At 45.5% G+C, this 22,273-nt stretch overlaps 1 protein-coding gene across 1 annotated transcript in view; it reads right to left on the bottom strand.

Moving 5' to 3' along the window:
* Nucleotides 1–1,227: 1,227 nt before the first annotated feature.
* The window catches only part of LOC142590555 (protein kinase C, brain isozyme-like), a 224,818-nt gene continuing 203,772 nt past the window's right edge, over nt 1,228–22,273 (bottom strand). Inside the window, exon 11 of the mRNA XM_075702760.1 lies at nt 1,228–5,120. Within this exon, the coding sequence (XP_075558875.1) occupies nt 4,968–5,120 (153 nt within the window). The 3' untranslated portion in view covers nt 1,228–4,967. The remainder of the gene's footprint in view (nt 5,121–22,273) is intronic.

The raw sequence follows: 22,273 nt of genomic DNA, 5'->3' as shown, positions 1-22,273 counted from the left end.
TTAGAAATCACACATAAGAGGAAAGCCGAAGGAAATTACTTCAAACTCTTTGCAAAATGGTCTCGCCGACGTCTGCTGGTATCTAATGACCGCGACTTTGGACCACTAAACATGAAAAGTTAAAGCAGTCCGACTGAGCTGCAAATCAAAATTTCACCAGACATGCGCTCGTTCGGCATTTCATCGCTAGCGTCGGAGTTTCGAGTCGACTAGCAATGCGCAGCCAAACTAGACGTTGGTAACCTTGCTTCATCAAAGACCAGTTTGCGTTCTGCATGAAGCGGAAACTCAAGTTTCTACTTCATACACTTTCACACACGATTTCAATCGACGAATTCAATCGACAAAACTACCAAGGAAATTAGTGAGTTTGCCACCTTTAAAAGGGCTGATTTTTAGGAGAATTTCTTCCGGCAAGATTTTTGCTGACAAGCAATTTTACTTCGTGGAACTAAACATAAGCCAGTAGAAACACCTCTCAGTTTTACGAATAAATAGCGGCACTGCGATTCGCCTTCCTCACATTTGATCGACACATTTCGTGAGCCAAACCTTCCAAAGCAGAATTTCTCAATACGTAAAAACATGTCACTATCACGCCTTTGCAAAAATATGACACCTCCAGTGGCTCACAATAATCAGCCAAGCGGCGAGGTCGTAGGGATAAACAGTCAATTAACGACTCCTATAGCTCCAAGTCGCAACAAGCCCGGGTTGAGCGACAATGCCTTTAAGCATGTGCCTCAATACTGAACGGGGCCTCCTCAAGATTCACAACGCAACTAGACGGGAAACTCTCGATGCTCGATGTCCTTGCAAAAACGATCATATCGTAACTAGGACAAACAACGCTCTGACGTGTACGTTCCTGAGCAGACGCCGAACGGCAAGAACATACACATCATGAAAGCCTATGGCACAATACAAAGTCTCGCGGACTAAGCCTATCCAGCAATAGAATTTCATCAAGTTTCGTACTGCCTATCCGCTCCGAAAATTCCTGAAATGTCCCAAGTTAAGGAAGACAAAACTAAATGCAACGAACATCAAGGACATCCTTTGACTAGATGCGCAAGTACTACAAATTCCATTCGCATTTAATGACAGCGCACCTGAAACACGTTGAATGCCTACTTCAGCAGTGATACAGTGTGTTTGTCGATGTCCGGTACATATGCATTTGTAGACCGCCAAGTCAGCGGTTGTAGTTCCACTCACTGCCTGCCAGATACCAAAACTTTCTGCTTCTGCTTTCACAGCGGCGGCTGGAGGAGTTGGCCACGCAAAAGCGAAACTGTGAGACGGAAAGCGACATTTATTAAAACTGGAATATATTTTTTTAATTGATGCCGTTCAACTAAAACCAGCGAAGAGAACCTAGAGGTGCAAAACATTTCGAGCGACGTTCAAATGGTCAAAGAATAACCAAGGAATTTCATAAAATTGGCTCGATAAGGTCTGCCTTCAGCTTGTGAGCGATGAATAAGGGGCGTTGTAGGGCAATTCGTTAACAACTTCATGGGAGACGTCAACTTCATGCTGTCAAAATCTTTCTAAGGCACATAATGACCTTTGTTGGAAAATAAAGCGGTGCCCGAGCTTTAAGATGCACGCTGGCTTCTGACGATCTTCGAAGAAATTCGAGCGTTCAGGACCACATATTAAAAGCAGCTGGCACTGATTTCAGACAACAACTTAAGGAGATGTGAACGATGTCTCAAACAAACTGCAAATAAGAATGTGCTTATATAGCGAAGCCGAAAGCCTGCTCATCGCCTCGGTTCGACGCGCGCTTCAAGGCCGATACACAGGTCGTGGCGACGACTTTGAAAGTCGCCAGTAGAAAACTACAAGACGCGAGGACAAAGTATCGAGAACTGATGCTCGCATTCGATGGTACATGGTTTATTTGGCACTACACTTCTTTGTGGGGGCAAATGCAAGCCCTTTCCCTCTGGTGGCTAACCGAAACCCACGCATCTTCTAGACAGACCTCATCACTCACTTTTGGTTGACAGGGCCTACACAAAGGCCACATCAAACAATGGCGGAAATGAAACGTCCACGGTGCCTTCGTCATAAATAGGAGGCAAACTTCAATTAGATTGTGTTGCGCCAAAACAAGCTAATTCGACGGAGCGATCTTCGCTGTCTCGAGGATGTTCATGGAATTACAAGCCAGCATCGTTACAAGGAGGAAGCGGGTCAAACTAAGTCATAAGTACACCACGAGAAACATGCGAAATACGCGATTCTAACTGAATTGGTGTGAAGATAATTGATCGGGGCCGGTCGTTAGCCAGCACTGCCGTGAAAAACAGGAAACCTGCGATCGCAGTAGGAGAAATTTCACCAAAGTGACGCAGAGGTTCATTCTGTGGCCCGGTGTTTAGCCCTATTCCATTTTTCTTGTGCACAACGCACACTGACGCGGGCTCAGGTGTTATACATGGGAACATATTATCTCACATGTTTTGTATACTGGAGGCTACAAGTTCGCTAAACCGCGTAATCTGCACAAGGTGTGTCGCGTTCGATGCCAATGGCGAGTCAATATCCATGACTCGACTAGAACAAACGTGACCGTGCCTTCTTGCGCTGACTTTCTAGTCGGCCCCAAGTCACTTGACACAAGGTCGATCAAGGAAAAAAGAAGCAGCCCGACCTGTCAACGGCGCGACGGCAAAGAGCGTTTCACGTTGCGAATATTGCAGTTCCACCGGCGCGCTCTGACAAAAGAACATATGTATTTGACGCCTCTGCCGCTCCAAGCTGGGCAATTTGAGTGTTTTCAGTTCCTAGTAGTCTTCACCCGGCAGAGGCCAAATGCCAGGTCGGTGACTTCTACCACAGCTTTCCTGTCGACCCTGCCCGGCATCAACCGCAGCCCCTCAATACATGGGGAATTTAAGAATCCCTTCACATCGTGTACACACTTATTCGCCTTCATAGGCTGCGTTGTGAACCTCTCGGTGTACCATCGACTATATTCTCTAGATTACCAGTTATATGACCAGTGTAACACTACTGCATCCGTCTAATTGCGCCTTGTCATCTCTTGTCATTACTACTGTCAAACTATTTTCTGTCGTTCAATCTACCGTCCTTAGCTTCCTTTTGAATCTCCTTGTTAGCCGAGTCCCCCTCCTTCCCTCCCCGAATGACTAGTCACGCCTTTCAACGAATAAACCTCTGGCAAACTGTTTACGGCAGTTAGCGGATCGTAATAACAACTTCGTTGATGCTAAACGAATAAAAAAAGAGCAGACTAGAATACCAAAACGCATCATCTGTACCATGAACTTACTGAACAGTATCAAGAAAGCCTTCCGACTTAAATATGCTGGCCTAGTTCTGAAATAGCCCAGCGTACAAGAAGGAGCTTAGTTATTTTCATGTGCCTGGCAGGCAGCCGTCGATAGAGGGAGCCACAAGTTTTGTCGCAACGATCGCATTTCCGCCAAAACCGGGAATCACAGGGTGAAATCAAATTTTAAAAGACCGTAATCTTTCCACTTCATCTCCGACACTTGTCCGAAACTTTGACGAACTTTCCTGAGTGTGTCGATTGTTTGGTACGACAGTACAACATTATGAGGTCGAGATTTGCTTCACAATGATGGGAAGACTATGCCAACAGGAATGGTCGTGTCAAAAATTGGCCTTCCATAGACAACTTCCGGTGGTCATTTTCCAAGTTGGTCTGGAAGTGTCCGCGGGCCATTACTGCAACCGGCATCCACGTTCTCGGTCGCCGCACTAGTAATAGAATTACGGGGGAAAGACCCATCAACGTGATAATGATGCATGGGCTCAACCATCACCAGAAGAAAACGCGCTGGCATGCTGCTTAAAAGTGAAGAGCAAACAGAATCGTATTCGTGGGACGCGAGTCTCCCCGTACTGTGACAGTGCCGGAAGTAAGGACCACGTATAGACACAGCTTCCACATGACGTCGAGGACAGAAAACGTCCCTTGAGGACGTCATTCGATAGAGTAAAGAGTTGTTTCGACAACGACGCTTATAATGTATCACCAAAAGCTTGAGACTAACACATGTGTAACACGGGTGTAACAAGAGGTCCATCGAGATTTTACTACGTTCGCACATCATTAACGTACGGAAGTTCCATGGAAACCAACGTCTCCTGTGACACTGCTGTATGGAAAATTTAGGCGAAAAATTGTGAAGCAAGGAACAGTTGAAGTGCTCATTGGATAGTGCTCTGCGAAGCTCAAGGTTCATAAGCTGGGGTCATGCCCTGCGGCCCAAGTTGAAGGCTTGCACGTACGCGGCGCTCGCTCTTCCAGCCTGTCTGGCATTCCGCGATTAACTCTCTCAAGCGCCCGTCCTGCCGAATGTGAAAACAATGTGAAAAGACCGCTGACGCTCTCGGGGACAACTTCCGAATGGCAGTGAACAATATCGCGTCGTTGTTTCAGCTAGTAGCCACGCCACGCCCTCTTAAATACTCGGCTGACATTAGCTTTGTGCGCGAGAAGACTCCAACGTCTGATATGCCTTCGTAACGGGTACGCCACCAGTCATTCCAGGCAGTCTCAAATACATCTCGCCGCTCGTGGCCAAGAAACCTGTAATCCCGCCTGAAGAGACTGTACCCCTCTGCTGAACAAAGCTCAAACTGCCCAAGGATGCGAGCCCTCAGACAAACGCCATTGCAGCCTACGGAGGAAAGCACTCAGTCACGTCGCGTACATGTGCCGCTCGGCGACAGCGCGTTGAGTATGTAGGAACAAGACTCGGGCCCACTGCCCTAGCCCGACGGCCACGCATACTTGTCCCCGAGTACAATACAGTGTGTGTTGACGGGCATGAAGGTTCCGAGTCCTGAGGAGAGAGATGGTGGTGGGACCCCCTCGCGGGGAGGCACGCATCGTTGACGCCGGGTGCGGTGTGGTAATAATAACTATAGTTAAACAATAAATAGACGGCGGAAGGGTCTGGCTAGACGTGCTGCACAAACTCCGGGTTGAGGAAGGAGAAGCCCATGAACTCGGTCTGGTCCAGGTTCATCATGAACAGCTTGTCGGTGGGCGTCAGCTCGATCTTCTCGCTGGTGAACTGCTTGTCAAAGTTGCTCACGTCCTTGCGGTGTTTCTGCGCAGAGAGGGAGAGAGCGAGACGGAGGTTACAGGCACGCCTCACTGGTCCTCCCGCAAAGACGAGCGTACTCGATCACAATGTTCAATCTCACGGAGGCAGCTGACGACAGACAAAAGGCGCACTATACGGCAGACCAGTACACTAAAGGACGCATAAGGGTGTCATTGAGATGTCGTAGACAAATTTGAGACCCCGAATGGCGATAGAAATTAGTACGGTCACTTTCTTTTTTGGTGTAAAGTCACACAAACCTTTACCCGCTGCATCCGGCCACAGATGCAAACGGTGAGGAGACGCCGGCGCCGCCAGTAAGGCTCGGATAATCATATCGATTTCGCAACGAAACAATCCGTAGAAAGCAGCACTGAGAAGCCTGGTGCCTTATTCCACGTCACGTCTTTCCGCGCACCCCTCCCCCAGTTTCGGAAGCAGAGGCCCAGTGAAACGGGAGCCCGGCAAGTTCATTTGCGAAAGCTGGTTGCGTGACGACATGCTTCCTCATGGCTTCTTTGACAGCAAGCGTGTTTATTTCGTAAGCGAATATTCACTGCCGTTTATACTGCCCCATAAGGCTACCAGCCTTTGATCGTGTATCGAATAATGTTCTGTACTGAAGGCACTGGGCAGAGACATGGTGCTGGATAAAGAGAAGACGACAACGAGAAGCGCTTGCTTCCCCGTTTCGCCATAGCACTGACCTGTTTCAGCCTACCGCTACTAACCTAGAACTAGTGCTGCTAGGCGAACAACCCCGTTTTATTTCGTGGAGGTGTGGGGTATCTCTTCGACATCCTGGAACTCCGCAGTCGGACGCTACCACCAGCTATTGCAATGGATGAACAGGGTCCGTCCCAGGATGCTGCTCCCGTGCACCCGGCCATCGTATGCTCTGGCGTCATCCGGCAGCGCGATCCGGCTATACTTAGCGGCACAGACGACCACGACGTGGATGACTGGCTCGCCGAATGTGACCGTGCAAGCGCTCTAATAATGCGGCAGAAAGTTGTCAATTGAAAGGAATATAGGGTATGTAATCGGTGATTGCGAAAAGTTTCAGGACCATTGGTTATATACAGGCTTTGCGAAAAAGTCTCTAAGCACTATATGCTCCGTTCCATACATAGCAGTCAACGCTGTGGAAGCTACGCAAGAAATTCGGTCAAGAAAAGTTATCACTCCGCGCGTTCCGCCTATGGCTCACTGGGCATACTGTCCATGCTTCGCTGCGCGCCAACAGCGTTCGCTCGCGGTAGCATGCACGCGAGGCTTCTCGCGATCGGTTGCGAATAAAAAAAAAACTCCGAAAAGAACAACAAAAATAAAAATTATCGAAAGCAACGCATTAACAGCCGTACACCACAACGTGTTTGTTTCTAAGGGTTAAAACTTGTTTCATTCAATACTGATCCTATATATAAAAAAACAGTTGCGCACATATGCCGTCAAAAACAAAACAACTCCGAACTACATCTAAGTACGAAAGAAGCCACTGCAAGAAGTCTCTTTAGCCTCCACAGCGTTGACTGATGTATGCAACGGAGTACGATGCTCGAGAGCATCTTGCGTTTGTCCTCCGAAACCTCACCTAGTATCCGGAGATTATTTTGTGACGGACCGAGCTTACATTCCACGTAAACAGAGGCCATGTTAAATGTGATTTGTGGAGAAAGTGTTTTTGGATTATTTATCAGCGTTCAAAATATTTACTCAGTGCTTGCCTTTCTCTATTTTCACGCGTAATACGAGGCGCACGCGATGTCCTCGATGAACTAAACGAGACACCGCGTTTATATTTCGTGGAAGTAGAGGCTTAATATGGGTGGCGTGTAAGTAAAGCTGAATGTGTAATTACTGCTTTTCAAAAAAAGATATGGCGGCGGGGGCTAGGGTAGGGGGTCGGGGGGTCTTACGAACGGTGTAAAATTTAGCTAGATTTACTGCGAGAAGTATACGAGCCACTGAGATCGAATTTGGGCAAAGTGGAAGAAACGCCATGATTGATGTGCATGCAAAGTTAAATGTACGTGGGTCAAGAAGGGTCCCTGCTAAGTTACTTTATCAAGTGATCGACAGCGTTCTATATATGCGAGCAACGTCCTAAACAAGTGGGCCAATTGGCGATGCACATGCAGCCGATGTTTCAAAGCGCCTCGTTTAAATATACAGGAAACTATACAGAGATCTGTTCATGCAACTGCTAAAAAGAAACAGATTCCCTGAAAATAACCTGCGATTCCGAAATGTCGCATTTCTTCTTTTCACATTTCAAGGCAGTCATCGTTACTTCCCCACAAATAATGGTAATAGCAGCGTGTGTTTGGGCGTGTTTGCTTTCTCCGCAAAGTCTGAAAGCAACATGTTAGCGATGCTCAAGCGCGGGCAATGTTTAGGTAACTTGTGCGTCAAGCGTAGACACCTTTCAACACCACAGGTACGAACTGGTAACTAATGTGAATAGTACTCTGAATTAATTATACACCACCGAAAAAATATGAAGAACAAGAAAATTAGCGCGCATGTCACAGCTATTTCACGCATACCGGAGCGCCAGTTACGTAAAAATGTACAAGTTTTCACTTATGTTGGCCGGGTTTGCATAGTCGCAATATGTGGCACGTACTTAAGTGCGGCAGATGTCTTCAATATTCCTTGTACTCAAAAATTGAGTCATTGTGTGCCCCATAACGATAGATTGATTTTGGCCCGTAAACCCCTACGATTTAATTTGAAATTTAAACTGAGCTATAAGCATAGTCAGCACGACTGATGACATGTCCGTGAGCGGTGTTGCCAATAAGCATACGGGAACATAAATTCCAGAAGATTTCCCCGAGAGTACATTTCCAGGAGTTTATCAACAATTCTTATACAACAACTTATGCAGCGGCACCACTCACTCCGACGTAGCATGTGACCTTCGAAGCGGAAAGATGTTTTGCATCTTTCTGGCAACAGTTGCTGCAACGAAGGCTCCGGATCACTCTGCCTGCTCGCTTCTTCTGCACGCGCAACCACTGACGGTGCACTAGCTGCTTTTCCAACGTTCCTTGGCCCGATCTTCGAGCCTGGTGACGACACTCGGGTCTGCACGCGCTCTGCGATCTACACGTGTGCGCTTCACCGCTTGCCTATAAAGCGACGCAATGTCTCCGTCCCTGACGTCAGCCTACTTTAGAGGAAGCGAGAGGCCGCTCTACCGTGACGCTCGCTTCAATTTGCGCCAGTAGTTGCAGCAGCGAAGGCACGGGGTGACTTTTCTTGCCAGTTTCCTGAATTTCATTTTACTGCTGCGGACTTGACGCGGCGACTACCCTGCGTCTCATTTCGCACCGTGGCTTTGAACGAAACACTCGCTAATAAACTTGAAGCGCTTGATATACGACCTGGCGGCTAAAATTAAGGAGCAGATGCTTGCCAAGGGCAGTCCAAGAGTACATAACGTTAAGCGTGACAGTGAAGTTCCTGTATGACAAGTGTGAATTTTTTCAGTGCGACAGGAACGTCGATGCAGGGAGCGAGGCTCCAACGCCTCAAAGTGAAACGGCACTCAATGAACTGGGAATGTGTGCAGTATTAGATGTTCTGTCGCGCTCGAACAAAACGCATGTCAAAACACGCAAGGGAAACTACATGTGCTGCCATTATAAAGAGCGCCGGTGAGGTATATCAGTGTGATTTGGTTCGCTCGGCAATTTTGACCCAACTTATCGTGTGCAGGCACGATTCACGGAAAAGGGCGCACTTCTCGGGTCTTGCTGCCGGGTGAGTAAAAAAAAATACTGTGGAAAGCGTATGAGGCTCGCCCGGACACTACTCAGATTGGCTAATCAAGCGGTTTTCATCGCACCATAGCCTGTGTAAGGTGCGCAAGCCCCTAACCACTGGCAATAAATACCTGTTTGCTATGACACTCGCCCTTAAGCCACAATTGCCATGTCACAGAGACTGGCGATAGCAAGATTTTCAGTATGTTCACCGATGCGCACATTTTAATAAAGGTTTAATAAATAAATTATATACACACGGATTTGCTATTTCTACACCGCGCTCTCAGTCACTGCTTGGAAGGGCCAATTCCTCTTTAATAAGTTTTATTCCACGGGGCTTTAGACGAACCGTGTATGACATTCTCTAACATGACCCGAACTTTTCTTTGGTTTGCACCTCTGAACTGTGGCCAAATGGATCTCGTGACATTTTCGGTGTTATCAAGCAAAAACAAATGTGTGGCGGTTCTACCATATTTATCGCCTCAGATTTAGTATACACTCGCAAAGTTGAACCTTTTTTTCGAACGCTGCGTATACAGAATCCGGGCGAAATGAATTAGGTTAGTCTTATCTCAAAAATGTTCAGAATACTTGATTTCTGCTTACTATTCACCCTCCTTTCGGAATTCGTACGTACCCTTGATTAATTTCAAAAGGTTCTCAAAGGACTTTCGTTTCTTTCATTTCCGGATCTTTTTTTTGCTGGCAATCTGTACTTTTCGTTGTTGTTTTTCTTTGTTGTTCCCACTCCTGTAAGAGCCTATAAAGGCTTACAGTATTAATAAAATAAATAATAAATAAATAAATAAACTCGTCGTGATCGACGATGCACAAAGCAACAACATTATTATAAGAGGCGTTGCACAAAGTAAGTTATTAGATTTCTGCATACATCGTGCACTGTTTCTTGAGGTTATGGTCTTGAGTCACACATCACATCTCCAAGTAGTATTCATACAACGTTCTCTATGAGATCGTGCGAGGCCACAAACTATTTTTCTCACCTTCCCTGTGGAGACACCGACCTTCGATGCTAACACTTCTCGCTTCTGTATTTAACAAATAATTACGGCTGCAAGTGCTGACGCTAAATGAGCACCTGTCACGTCACTTTTGGATCTTGAAGACGCTCTCATCAAACTAGACGTTTTCCTTAAAGTTGCAGATGCAAGTACACCAGCCATGTTGTGTGGAACGCTTTACTATATGTTCGCATGACGTACATACGTACATAGCTGGTGAAATGCGTACTCAAATGCGTTTGTTTGTAAGAAGAGAGCAGACTAATGCGACCGTGCAGAAACACAACCCAATTAGAAGCGAAGCGGTCTATTTCCAATAGTTACATTCCGAATTTGAGCTGCTGCCCCCCCCCTTTGTCTCTCTTCCCCTTCCGCTTTCTACCTCTTTATATACCCCCACTTTTCCCCCGTGCGGGGAAGCCAACCGGAACTACCTCTAGTCAACCTCCCTGCCTTAATTCCATGGATCATTTCTCTCCATTTCAGTTGTCCGCGTATAGTTAACCTATAGACTTTAAAACACTGCCAGCACATCACTCATCCATTTGAGACGCTGGACACATACAACCTTTCGAACCCTTGCTTAATGGATTTTTAGCAAAGACCGTAGTTCTCCACACACGTTTAACTTCGCATACACTTCAGGTATAATGTGTCCCCCATTTTCATCGAATTTTGATTTCAGTGACTGATCTTTTTTCATCTCTTCCGGTACGGCTAGATAAATTGTACGCCGTTCTTAACACGCACTTTTAACGCTCTAGAGCGCGCTTGCAGAAGCAACTTACTGCGAAGGCCGTAATTAATTTGCACACTTTGAACTTTGCCCGCACATCACACATGGCCTACCCCCTGTTTTACGAGATATAAACCAGCTAACTCGTTTAGTTCACCGAGTACCTCATAGGTGTTTTCTATGAACCAATGAAAAAAACGGGAAAATGGTAACGTCCTTTCTCTACAGTGTCCGAAAAGCCTGACCTGTTCTGTCAGCAAGCAAAGTGTCAGCTGCCGTCTTCTGAGACCGAGGACTCATTGCTGGTGAATTTTCTGCGGAAGGAGAAGATTAACCAATGGACTGGTGCACTACGAATGACTGGGTGCAGTCATTCGTAGTGCAGTCCCCGCGCGTTGAGGACAGCGAGTCTTCACGGCCTCAACGGCCAAGCGGATTGCTCGACGCTGGTCGTCTTCAGCCTCGCTCTGGAGCAAGGCCTCCCAGGCTTCTCTACTGTCAATCTTTTCCTTGATCCCTGGGGAGCCAGCACACTCCCATATTATATGGTCTAGCGTACCTTTTTGCTTACAAATTTTGCAGAGGGCGTCGTTATAGTCCTTCGTCTGTGTTAAGTAGATCCAATGTGGTGATGTATAATTGTTTCCCTGGAGGCGTCGCCAAATGCGACCGTCAACACTTGGCCGATGACGAAAGCACTCCTCAGTTAAATTCTGTCACTAGTACTCAACCACTTGTTGCAAAAAAACATTTTATTGCATTATAAGCCAAAACAAAATGCAACGTGTCCAGTTCTATTTCATTTTTAGAAAAAAGAACACATTAGAAATTACCGCTGGCAACGACGCGGGCGGCCGAAGGGTTTCGTTTTCGCTCGACTCTGCGCCGCACACGCTTTCGCGTTTCAGTATTTTGTTATCGCGTAGTGCCGCGCTGCTTTTGGTGGCTTGCAACACTCGCGCAAACTGCAAGTAGCGGAGAATTCAGCTTCCATGTGATGTCGCGGGATGCCCGAACGGTCGGCACCACTTGACGCAGCTGCATCGCCGAATCCATCACTGTCTTTAAAAAGGGACACTAAAGGTTGCTATGAATTAAAGTTGAAGTGATAAAGCAATGCTCTAGAACATCTAAGGCGTCAATATAATCGCGAACAGAGCTTTAGTAACCGAGAAATTGAGGTAAATGCACGGAGGAAGGAAACTAAGGAGAGGCCCTGACGTCACTCTTTGTGAAGCAAAAGTGAAGCCGGAAGTTGGCGTTGCTCATGGCGATGCTCCGCCTTTTGTGCCACCCTCCTCTCTTGTTTACATCTTTCGCGAAACCACGCTGCGCTGCGCGTGGTTTCGCGCACGCTCGCGCAACATCCGGCAGAGCACGGTGCAGGTAACACAGCGCAACAAGACACGGTGACTAACGCAAACCCGCCCACACAGCGCCTTTGCCACGGCACGAAACCTACCAGAGCAACACGTGTGAGCGCTCAAAAAATCAGAACAACGCCGCCATTGTGGCCCAAAAGGCGTGGCCATGCAGCAAAAAAAATAAAAAAGCAGCAAAAAGAATGAGAACCTATACGTCATTTCCGCCACACTTTTCTCCTAGCGCGCGGAGGGGGTAGGGCCTCTCCTTAGTTTCCTCCCTCCGTGGGTAAATGCATGACACGATTTGAGACCCCCTAGCGACATTCCGGTACTAGCCCGATGACGAAGGCACTCCTCATCATAATTTATGTCACTAGTATTCAACTACTCGTATTAAAAAGATCATTTCGTTAGGTTATAAGACAGAAGAAAATGCTACTTGTCTATTTCTGTTCGATTCTATGAAGAAATAACATTTTTACGTTACCCTTCAGTAGTATGGGTATAGTGTCTAGTATGGGTGGTCGAACGGTTTCGTTTTCGCTCGACTCTGCACGCTCGACTCTGCGCCGCGCGCGCTTTGGAGTTTCAGTCGTTTCGTTATCGCGTCGTGCTGCGCTGGTTCTGCTGGCTCGCGAAACTTGCACTTGGAACAAGCAAGGAGAATGCCACGTCCTTGTGATGTCGTGGGATGCGCGAACAGTCCGCGCAACTTGACCAAGGGCGATTGCAGCGACGAATTCAACGTTACTTATCACGGTGTGCCGAACGAACCTAAGTGCTGTACCTCTGCCACAGCGCGTTGGAAAAGAGCCGAAAAATCGCACAGTGTGCTCGCTGCACTTTCGTCCAGAGGATTACGACTTCAACGCCGACATACTGAAGTCGTGTGGAGTGCTTTCAAAGCAATGCTTTCCCGTAGCGCTGCTCCGTCGGTCTTGCCTGCATTCTCCGAAGCGCAAGAACTGCAGGTCGAAGACGGGGCGGTGAGTGCAGCATTTGGTTTTCACGATGGAAAAGCTACAAATGTGCGAATATGTACAGCAACGGCATACAGTTGCCGTCGTAGTAGTACGCAATGGCGCCGGCAGCGCGAGCCCTCAGCAGCAGGTCACGCTGATCAGTGCTTAAATCGCTGAAGTCGAGCCCAGCATCGCGAGCCAATGTGTAGTTGTCAGGGTCGTCCATTGCAACGAGCGTCAAAGTTGGCGTCATAAAATAAAGAACCAGCTTATCATCGCGCGCTTTTCCTTCCGCTAGCCACCATATTTCCGCTTTGGCGCTGCTGTCGGCTCCGCCTTGGCTTTGTTTCTGGCCGCGCGTTTGCGTTCTGCGCAGAAAAGCCATAGCGCCGTCTGCGGGCGCCGTTTTACTCGCCGACGGCGCAACGCCACTATGAGACCATGACGTCGCCACTCCTCGATCGTAGGGCGGGCGCTTTGAACTGCGCTAGAGGTACGCAGACGCTTCAGAACGCATTTTCTTTTAAAATAAGTCTCTTCTTCGCATGAAACAAGCGTTTCGAGGCTTCTGGGACGGTATTTCAACAGTCCACGTTGACTTCATATTAACCCTTTAGTGTCCCTTTAAAACCCCTTAAACTTCGTAAAATAGCGACACTCTCCTTCTCCGCCTTCGCTCCTTGTTTTTCCTCTCTTTCACGCTCCCTCCTCGACGCTATGCCCCCTACAATCGCTGCCACCTAGAGGAAAAGTCTAGGTGGCGTTGCTACACCGCTCGAGCGTAGCAACGGCGCCAACATGCGCTCCCCCCCATTCCGTAGACGCTTCTCAAGCGAAAATGGCGCTGAAGCACGACTGTAAACAAACGAAGCCGGCGCGAGGGTCCACGTGATGCTATTAAACCAATAGCGACGCGGCGTCGGCTAGAGCGCGCGAGGAGGACGCATCCTTCAAAGCGTGTCGCTACTATACGAAGTTTAAGGGGTTTTATCTGTCTTGTCTCGGTACCGCCGTCTGTCGGGCGCCGTTTTACTCATCGACTGCAGCAAAGGCTGGTGATGGCGTATTAGCGTCACTACTCCCCCAGTTGGGTGGCGGGAGATTTGAAATTCGAAAAAGGTATGTGGACTCTTCAGATGCAATTTTCTCGTAAACTGTCTTTTCCTGGCACGAAACAAGCATGCCGAGGTTTTTGGAGTGGTACTTAGACAGTCCACGTCAACTTAGTATTTGCCTTTAGTGTCCCTTCAAGGAGCCCATGTCGCAGAAAATCCGGCACCGGCGTCGTTTAGCCAAAAGTTTTTCGAACCAGCCATACCCAGGCGATCCTTGTGACGCAAAGAATTTACAGAATTGAATTTCTCAGGCTAAAATACATTGAAAAATCGTAAACTACGACACACACACAACATACAGGTATCATCGCTCTCTGTTGTAATTTGACTATACGAGAAAACATAAATCTGATACGAGAAAATTAAAGAAACACCTTTTCCAGCGTTTCTACAATTCACAGACCGGCCGCGGCGTCTGCCATTTGCGCACGCCTGTGCGCGTCTCGGAGGCCACGGAGCGGCTTGCCCCCTTCCTTGCAATACCTCCAGTGGGCGCTCGCCTCTGCCGCATTGCGACTCACGCAAGAGGCCGCGTTTCTACCACAAAGCCCGCCTTCGTGCATAGCGTTCGCGGCCAGCGCTTCCCGGTAAACATTACGGTTACATACGCTCCAGTTACCGGGAAGCGTGAGAAGCAGTCAGGAATCTTTGAATGATATCGCGTTCCACTCTTAAAAGCAAAGCTTAGGAGTCTTACAAATTTTTTCACTGAACTTGCGCAAAAAGTACGTGACTCCTCGCCAAACCCCCTGCTTCCCCCCCCCCCTTTAAGTGTGGATGCGCTCCACTGTCGAGATGCACCCGGAGACACTGAATGGGCCTTCACAGAATTAACGTCGTAAATTTCACAAATTAACTTTAATGAAACAGTCACAATGTCCTTTGGCAACAAAAAGAAGTCATTGCATTTTTCTTACAACGCCAATGTCAACCACTTTTCTCGTGTTAGCGACTTGAAATACGTGGGTGTTATTTTTTCACATAATTTAATATGGCATGGTCACATTCACCACATCTCTGGAAAAGCGCTTTCGAAACTTGGCGACCTTAAACGTGCTTGAAAAATGCAACGAAGGAATGTAAGCTAACTGCTTACAAATCACTAGTTCGCCCGATACTAGAATACACCCCAACTGTTCGGTCCCCTCATTGCGCGCGTGACACTGACCACTTCGAATCAATTCAGAAAAAAGAAATCAGATTCATCTATGGTCGTTATGATCGCAGCTTGTCACCTTCATCACACGCGCACATATATCGTTGCAGACTCCCAAACAGGCGCACACATGAACTTATCATCTTGCTGCATAAGATTGTCCACAAGTCATCCGGCATTCAGGCAGCTTTCCCTTTTGCATCTTCGAGCGCACGTTCAACCAGACAAAGCCACCCGCTAAACATCGTTCCTTTTAGGCCACATATTGACTGTTTTAAATTTTATTTCTTTCCGTTTACGACTCAAATCTGGAACCGTTTGGATGGTTCACTTCGCGCACTGCCATTTGAAGAGGTTGTTGAGCAATTGCCTAACCAAATCGCCTGTTGATTTCTTCTTTACTAGTTGGATTTTTGTATTTACTAAAATGTGTACCCACTTCTGCTATGTCTCGAAATAGAGACTTACTTTTGACGATCTGGGTTTTTTAAACAAGCACCCAGTGTATGGTACAGGATCGTTTTACCGCGATCGCCTTTCTTAAGATACTTCACGCACTTGCCGGATCTAACCCTTTTCCTTTCACGTTAATTTGGGTCACTGGTTAGGCAGAAGTTCATTAAGGTAGAAATGTAACCTGTAGACAAAGAGTTTTTCGATCAGAAAGAGTCTTTCATGGTGACCGACTTGAAGATTTTCCCAAATTGATTTCCCTCAATATGCGGCACTACGCAAACTCAAGCGGAATGGAGATAGCGTCTTCAATCATACACTACTGAAGTCACGTCAATGCGGCAAGAGATCTCGCTCAAAACCACACGACGAGGCACCAGATTCCTTATCCTGGCACAACAGGTCGCTCCAAGTTCTGCAAATGGGAAGTTGCTGGACTTCTATGAGCGACACAACCTAGTTATAGTAAATAGAGAAACTAAGTGAGGGACAAATCACGTGGGAATCCCGTAATAGACAAACGGCCATTGACTACTGCTTACTGTCGCAGGGGATGTATAGCAAGCTCGCAATAATGGAAATAGATGAAGAGGGGAAGTAGAGCCCCGAAAGTGGTTATAAGTGTATTAGTCTACAGTTGGGAGCCCTGCTCAAAAGAGAAATGCAGGGAAGTCAAGAAGAGTACGCAAAATGAAATGACAAACAAATAGCGCTAATAGCGGCCGGCATAGAGGAAGCAATAGAGAAACATCCCATGGTAAGGTGGGATTATAATAAGTTAGAGCTACTCATTAGTACAAAAATAAAAGTAAAAGGAGCAAACCGCTGGAGAGGAAAGAGGAAGCCACGAAGTTGGTGGAATAAGGAAATTAGGGAGGCCATCGAACAACGACGGTTGGCATCACGATAACACAGAGAAGCAAAGAGGGCGCAGTTATCTGAAGAGGAAATAGGCCAAAAATGGGAATCTTATCAACAAAAGAAACAACTGCAGGTCCTCGTCCAGGTTAAAATAAAGCAGTCCTCCGATCGCTGGCTGGCTGAAGTTCGCGATGCAACTAAAGGGGGGTCAAGAAAATTCTGGAACCATATAAGCTGGCTGGGTAAAGCGAATAACAATAAGCAGGAACAGATTCACGATGCCGGGGGAAATTGTTTAGAGGGAGATGACGCTGTGAACTACATTGGTTCAGTTATAGCAGAGTCATTTAGGAAAGACGATAGGGTAATCGCCCCAAATGAGGGAGCAACACAGAATAGCATAATAGAAAACAGCTTAGAACTGACCAATTTTAACTGAGAAACGGTGGAAGCAAATGTCCCAAAATGCACGTCCGCAGGGATAGACGAAATTCCAATCAAGTTAATTAATGAACTTGGCCCAAGAAGCAAGGAAACGCGGAGAAAAACATTAAAGGCAGCCATAACAAATAAGCAAATTCCGCACAGCTGGAAACAGTAAAATTAATTTTGTTTATAAAGGGAAAGGCGACAAGACTAACAAAATCCTTCCGACCAATTACGATAACATCAGTTATATATAGGCTGGCGATGCAGGCGGTGAAATTGAAAATCCACTCATGAGTAGAAAGTAATAGAATACTCGGAGAACTTCAGAACGGATTCAGAAGTAGTATGCGCTTAGATGATAGCCTGTTCGTGCGTACCCAGGGCATAGAAATAGCTAAGGCGGAAAATAGACCTCTGTATTTAGCCTTCCTGGTCATAAGCGGTGCATACGACAACGTGAACAGGGAACTCCTGTGGAATATATTAGAAGACGAAGGTATCGGTCATGAGAATTGATTTTCTACAGGAAATATATCCAGAAAATAATGTTGAAATGACATGGGAAGGAATTAAGAGTACGACAACTGTCAAGGTACACAAAGGATTAAGGCAAGATTGTCCTCTATTACCGCTGCTGTTCATGCTTTTATGATAAGTATGGAAAGAAGGCTACAAGGAAGCAATCTAGGGTATAACTTGTCGTACAGTTTAGGCGGCAAGGTTGCTGAGCAACGACTACCGGGTTTAACGTATGCGGACGATATTGTACTGTCAGCAGATAACCACGAGGATTTGCAAACTCTGGTTAATTCCTGTGGAGACGAAGGAGACAGTTTAGGCTTCAGTTTTAGTGCAGCTAAGTCCGGTGGGATGTTTTTCAAGGATACAACTGATCAGGAGCTTAAAATACAAGGCCATGAAACACCCCGAGTGGCCGAATACAAATATCTCGGAGTATGGATAAACAAAGGGCAGATGTACACGGAAAAGCACGAACAGTCTCTCATAGCAAAAGGGCGAAGAGATGCCGGGATAATGAAACATAGGTCATTGTAGGGGTACAACAGGTATGAGGTACTGAGAGGTATTTGGAAGAAAGTAATGGTGCCGGGGCTTACTTTCCGGAATGCGGTCCTGTGCTTAAGGGCAGACGTTCAGTAGAGACTAGAAGTAAATCAGAGAGCTGTGGGAAGATTAGCACTAGGTGCCCACGGGAAAACCACAAACGAAGGAGTACAGGGGGATATGGGCTGGTCATCGTTCGAAGCACGGGAAGCTCAGGGCAATATCCTACACGAAAAACGCCTGAGGAAATTGGACGATAACAGGTGGGCAGCTAAGGTATTTAAATACCTATACAGAAAGAGCGTTGACTCACAATGACTGAAAAGAACTAGGAAGCTAACCAGTAAGTATATGCCAGACACGAGGACGGAGAAAGAGAGAGCATTAAAAGACAGGTTAAAAACGCGGCAGGTAAAAATTGGATAAATTCAATGGAAAAGAAGCATAGTGTGGAACTATATCGATACTGGAAACAGCAGATCAGGAAGGAAGCGTTTTATGATGACTCAAGAGGCAGTGCCCTACTCTTTGAAGCGACGTCAGGATTTCTGAGAACGCGCAGTTATAAAAATAAATTTAATGAAGAAGACACGTGTACTGTGTGTGGTAAATCTGTAGGAACAATAAAACGCCTCATACTAAAATGTGATGGTATCCATCCTGATGTCGATGCGGGCAGAGTCACGCTTCCTGAGGCCTTAGGGTTTAGAGATAACAATAGTCATGTAAATAAATGTGCGGTGGAAATTAGCAAAAAGCGATTGCAGGATTGGTGGCTCAAAAGCAGAGAGGTGACACAAGGTTAAAAGTTAGGAAGACGTGTTTAAAGAAAATGGCGAATTTGAATAACTTACAACACAGTTAAACAAAAATAAAAAGCTGAGCATGGTGGCAACTGCCATCACCCCGTTTCAAAGGGGACGCTTCTACCTTCCATCCATCCATGGTGGACACAAAATGGAGGAAGAGGTCAAGAAAGTTGGCAACCAAGTACATGGTAATTGAGTGTAAATAGACAGCCAGGAATCGTCAGAAAGAAATGAAACAGAGACAGCGAATTGGATGCAAAGAATTAAAACAAAAAAGACCATGGATAATTGCAAGAATGGGAAGAAGGAAATTTGAAGGGAGAATCTGTACGATAACACAAAGCCGAGTGCCTTACTATTTGAGGCTCGAGCTGGTTGTCTAAGGACTACAACATACCGGAGCAAATATTTGCAACAAGATGAGACATGCGTATGCCGCAGCAAAAAATTCGGGAACCACTCAGCACATCCTTCCAGAAGCGCTTGGATTTAAAGTGGACGAAGGCATCAACCAGTTGGCAGTCGAGATAAGCAAGAGACATTCAGAGTATTGGCGGAGGAAAAGCAGGGACGAGGTTGATACAACCGCATCTGTTACACAAGGCAGATAGAGAATTTTTGAGGAAAAGAAAGATTAAGGAAATGCATACAAAAATGCTAGGATGAAAAGCATGTATGGCATACCTGATTAAATCAAGCAGGGTAGGTGACTATTTGTCACCGCCCCGTTTCAAAGGGGATGCGAATAAATCATCATCAGCGACATGTTCAATGGCCCTCGGCATTCGGAGGTGACATTAAACAAGGCTTGCTAAACATTGATAAAACTTACCTTAGAGCCTATAGGAAGGAGGTCCACTTTGGATTTAGAGCATGGTCATACGCACGTATGTTCCACAGTAAACAAAGACATAATCCGACTCCACGTCACGAATACCAACGCGATGTCTGCAGGTGGCTAACTGATCATATCGCTGCAGTGGAGAGATTGAACTGACAGCGATTATTTTATCCGTGACGTTTCGGTTCTGACTGCCCTTATACGGCATAGCTTTAGTATACGAGGATCTTACTCAAGAATTTAAATTCAGGCGCTGATACTAGTGGTAAATTCAGCGCCTCTTCGGCAAAATCAGCAGCACATTTATTATACTTGCCTCATAACTGAAAGCGGAAATAACACACTGACAAGCCTAGTGATCGGACCTCAAACCACGTCGTCTGCTAAGCGCACTCTCATGTTCCTGTCGATCACGATTTGAACAGTGCCAATACAACAACAAGGGCAAACAGAAGGCACGCTCTGCACTGCAGGCGTCTAATAACTATTTCGAAATAGTTATTACAATAGGTGCATACACTTACATATAAACGGTGAATAAAGAAAAAAATTAGAAAAAGAAACTACGAACCTGTTATGCTGCGCACGTCCCCCCTCTTTCTTGGGTAGTGCCACAGATATAATAGTCGCGAATTGGTCTTTATTTTTTTTATCCTCGCATGCATTTTAGGATTTTATTGTGAAATTTCCGATATTTACAGTTTGGTCCTGTTAGTCATTCAGACAGCAATAATTTTGCTACGATTTTCTTTTTTTGCGTCTGTGTGTCTGTCTGTCTGTGTCTGTCTGTCTGTGTCTCTGTCTGTGTTCGTGTGTGCGTGTGTGTCAAGGTTAAGAGGAAGCTTTAGCTCGGGCCCAACTCCGACGCGGCCTATTCAAATACATGTAAAAGGCAAAAACGTTTTTATGAGATAACCCCTGGACCGATTTTGATGAAATTTGTTGCATTTGAAAGAAAAAGTTAAATTCTAGTGACTGTTGGAAGCGGAATTTCGATTTAGGGCTTCAATTTTCTTAAAACGTTTTTCAAATATTTGACCGTTTGAAAAAAATAGAAGCACGAAGTTTACAAATTGATAGCTATGCATCAAGAACTGATATCGCGGTTCTGTAAACGGCATCCATTAGATCATTCAAAGCGGACAAATTCAATATGTCATTTTACATCTTACATGAATTTGTTACGTTGGTTACAACGGTTTTACAAAAGTTGTATTTCCCTATGATTAAATTTTTTTTTATATTCATGTGTAACGTATCAATTTTGTCCGCTATGGATGTACTTTTAGATGCAATTCACCGAATTGTATTATACTCTTTAGTGGTTGAGTTACAGAGTTGTAAACTTGATAGTTTCGTTTTTTGAAAATTTTTGATATTCGCCAATTTTTAATAAAAAATTACCGACCTAATTTAAAAATTCGAAACCAACAGTCACTAGATTTTCAGTTTTTCTTTTAAATGCAACAAACCTCGTCAAATTTGGTGCAGTGGTTGCCGAGAAAAACGAATTCTCCTTTTACATGTATTTAGATAGGAGCACTCGAGCTAAAGCTTCCTCTTAAGAGGAAGCTTTAGCTCGGGCCCAACTCCGACGCGGCCTATTCAAATACATGTAAAACGCAAAAACGTTTTTATGAGATAACCCCTGGACCGATTTTGATGAAATTTGTCGCATTTGAAAGAGAAAGTTAAATTCTAGTGACTGTTGGAAGCGGAATTTCGATTTAGGGCTTGAATTTTCTTAAAACGATTTTCAAATATTTGACCGCTTGAAAAAAATAGAAGCACGAAGTTTATAAATTCATAGCTCTGCATCAAGAACCGATATCGCGGTTCTGTAAGCGGCATCCATTAGATCATTCAAAGCGGACAAATTCAATATGTCATTTTACATCTTACGTGAATTTGTTACGTTGGTTACGACGGTTTTGCAAAAGTTGTATTTCTCTATGATTAAATTTTTTTTATATTCATGTGTAACATATCAATTTTGTCCGCTTTAGATATACTATTAGATGCAATTCACAGAATTGTATTATCATTTTTAGTGGTTAAGTTACAGAGTTGTAAACTTGATAGTTTGGTTTCCTGAAAATTTTCGATTTTTGCCAATTTTTAATAAAAAATTGACGATCTAACTCAAAAATTCAAAACCAACAGTCACTAGATATTAAGTTTGTCTTTTAAATGCAACAAACCTCGTCAAATTTGGTGCAGTGGTTGCCGAGAAAAACGAATTCTCCTTTTACATGTATTTAGATTGGAGCACTTGAGCTAAAGCTTCCTCTTAAGGCGGAAACTTGTTTCACAACACACAAATGCAGTTACCGAATAATTTTCAGATCTGAAGTTTTCGGACCCGCTCGGTTATTTGGACACGCAGCACTAGTGAAAAACAGTTGAACGCGAAGAGAAATTACAGCCACGGTTATGTGAAGATTTTGTGAATGAACTTCAATATTTCCGTTTGTAGCGCAAATTACTATTGCCGGTTAATGGCGTCCCTACGGTCTAGTGTGTTATTTATTAAATAGTTAAACAATTTTCAGTATTTCTATAAA

This window comes from Dermacentor variabilis, chromosome 8, assembly GCF_050947875.1.
Source record: "Dermacentor variabilis isolate Ectoservices chromosome 8, ASM5094787v1, whole genome shotgun sequence".
In the NCBI taxonomy this organism is placed as follows: Eukaryota; Metazoa; Arthropoda; class Arachnida; order Ixodida; family Ixodidae; genus Dermacentor; species Dermacentor variabilis.
The sequence above is the reverse complement of the archived record's forward strand: the minus strand, read 5'-3'. Positions and strand labels throughout refer to the sequence as shown.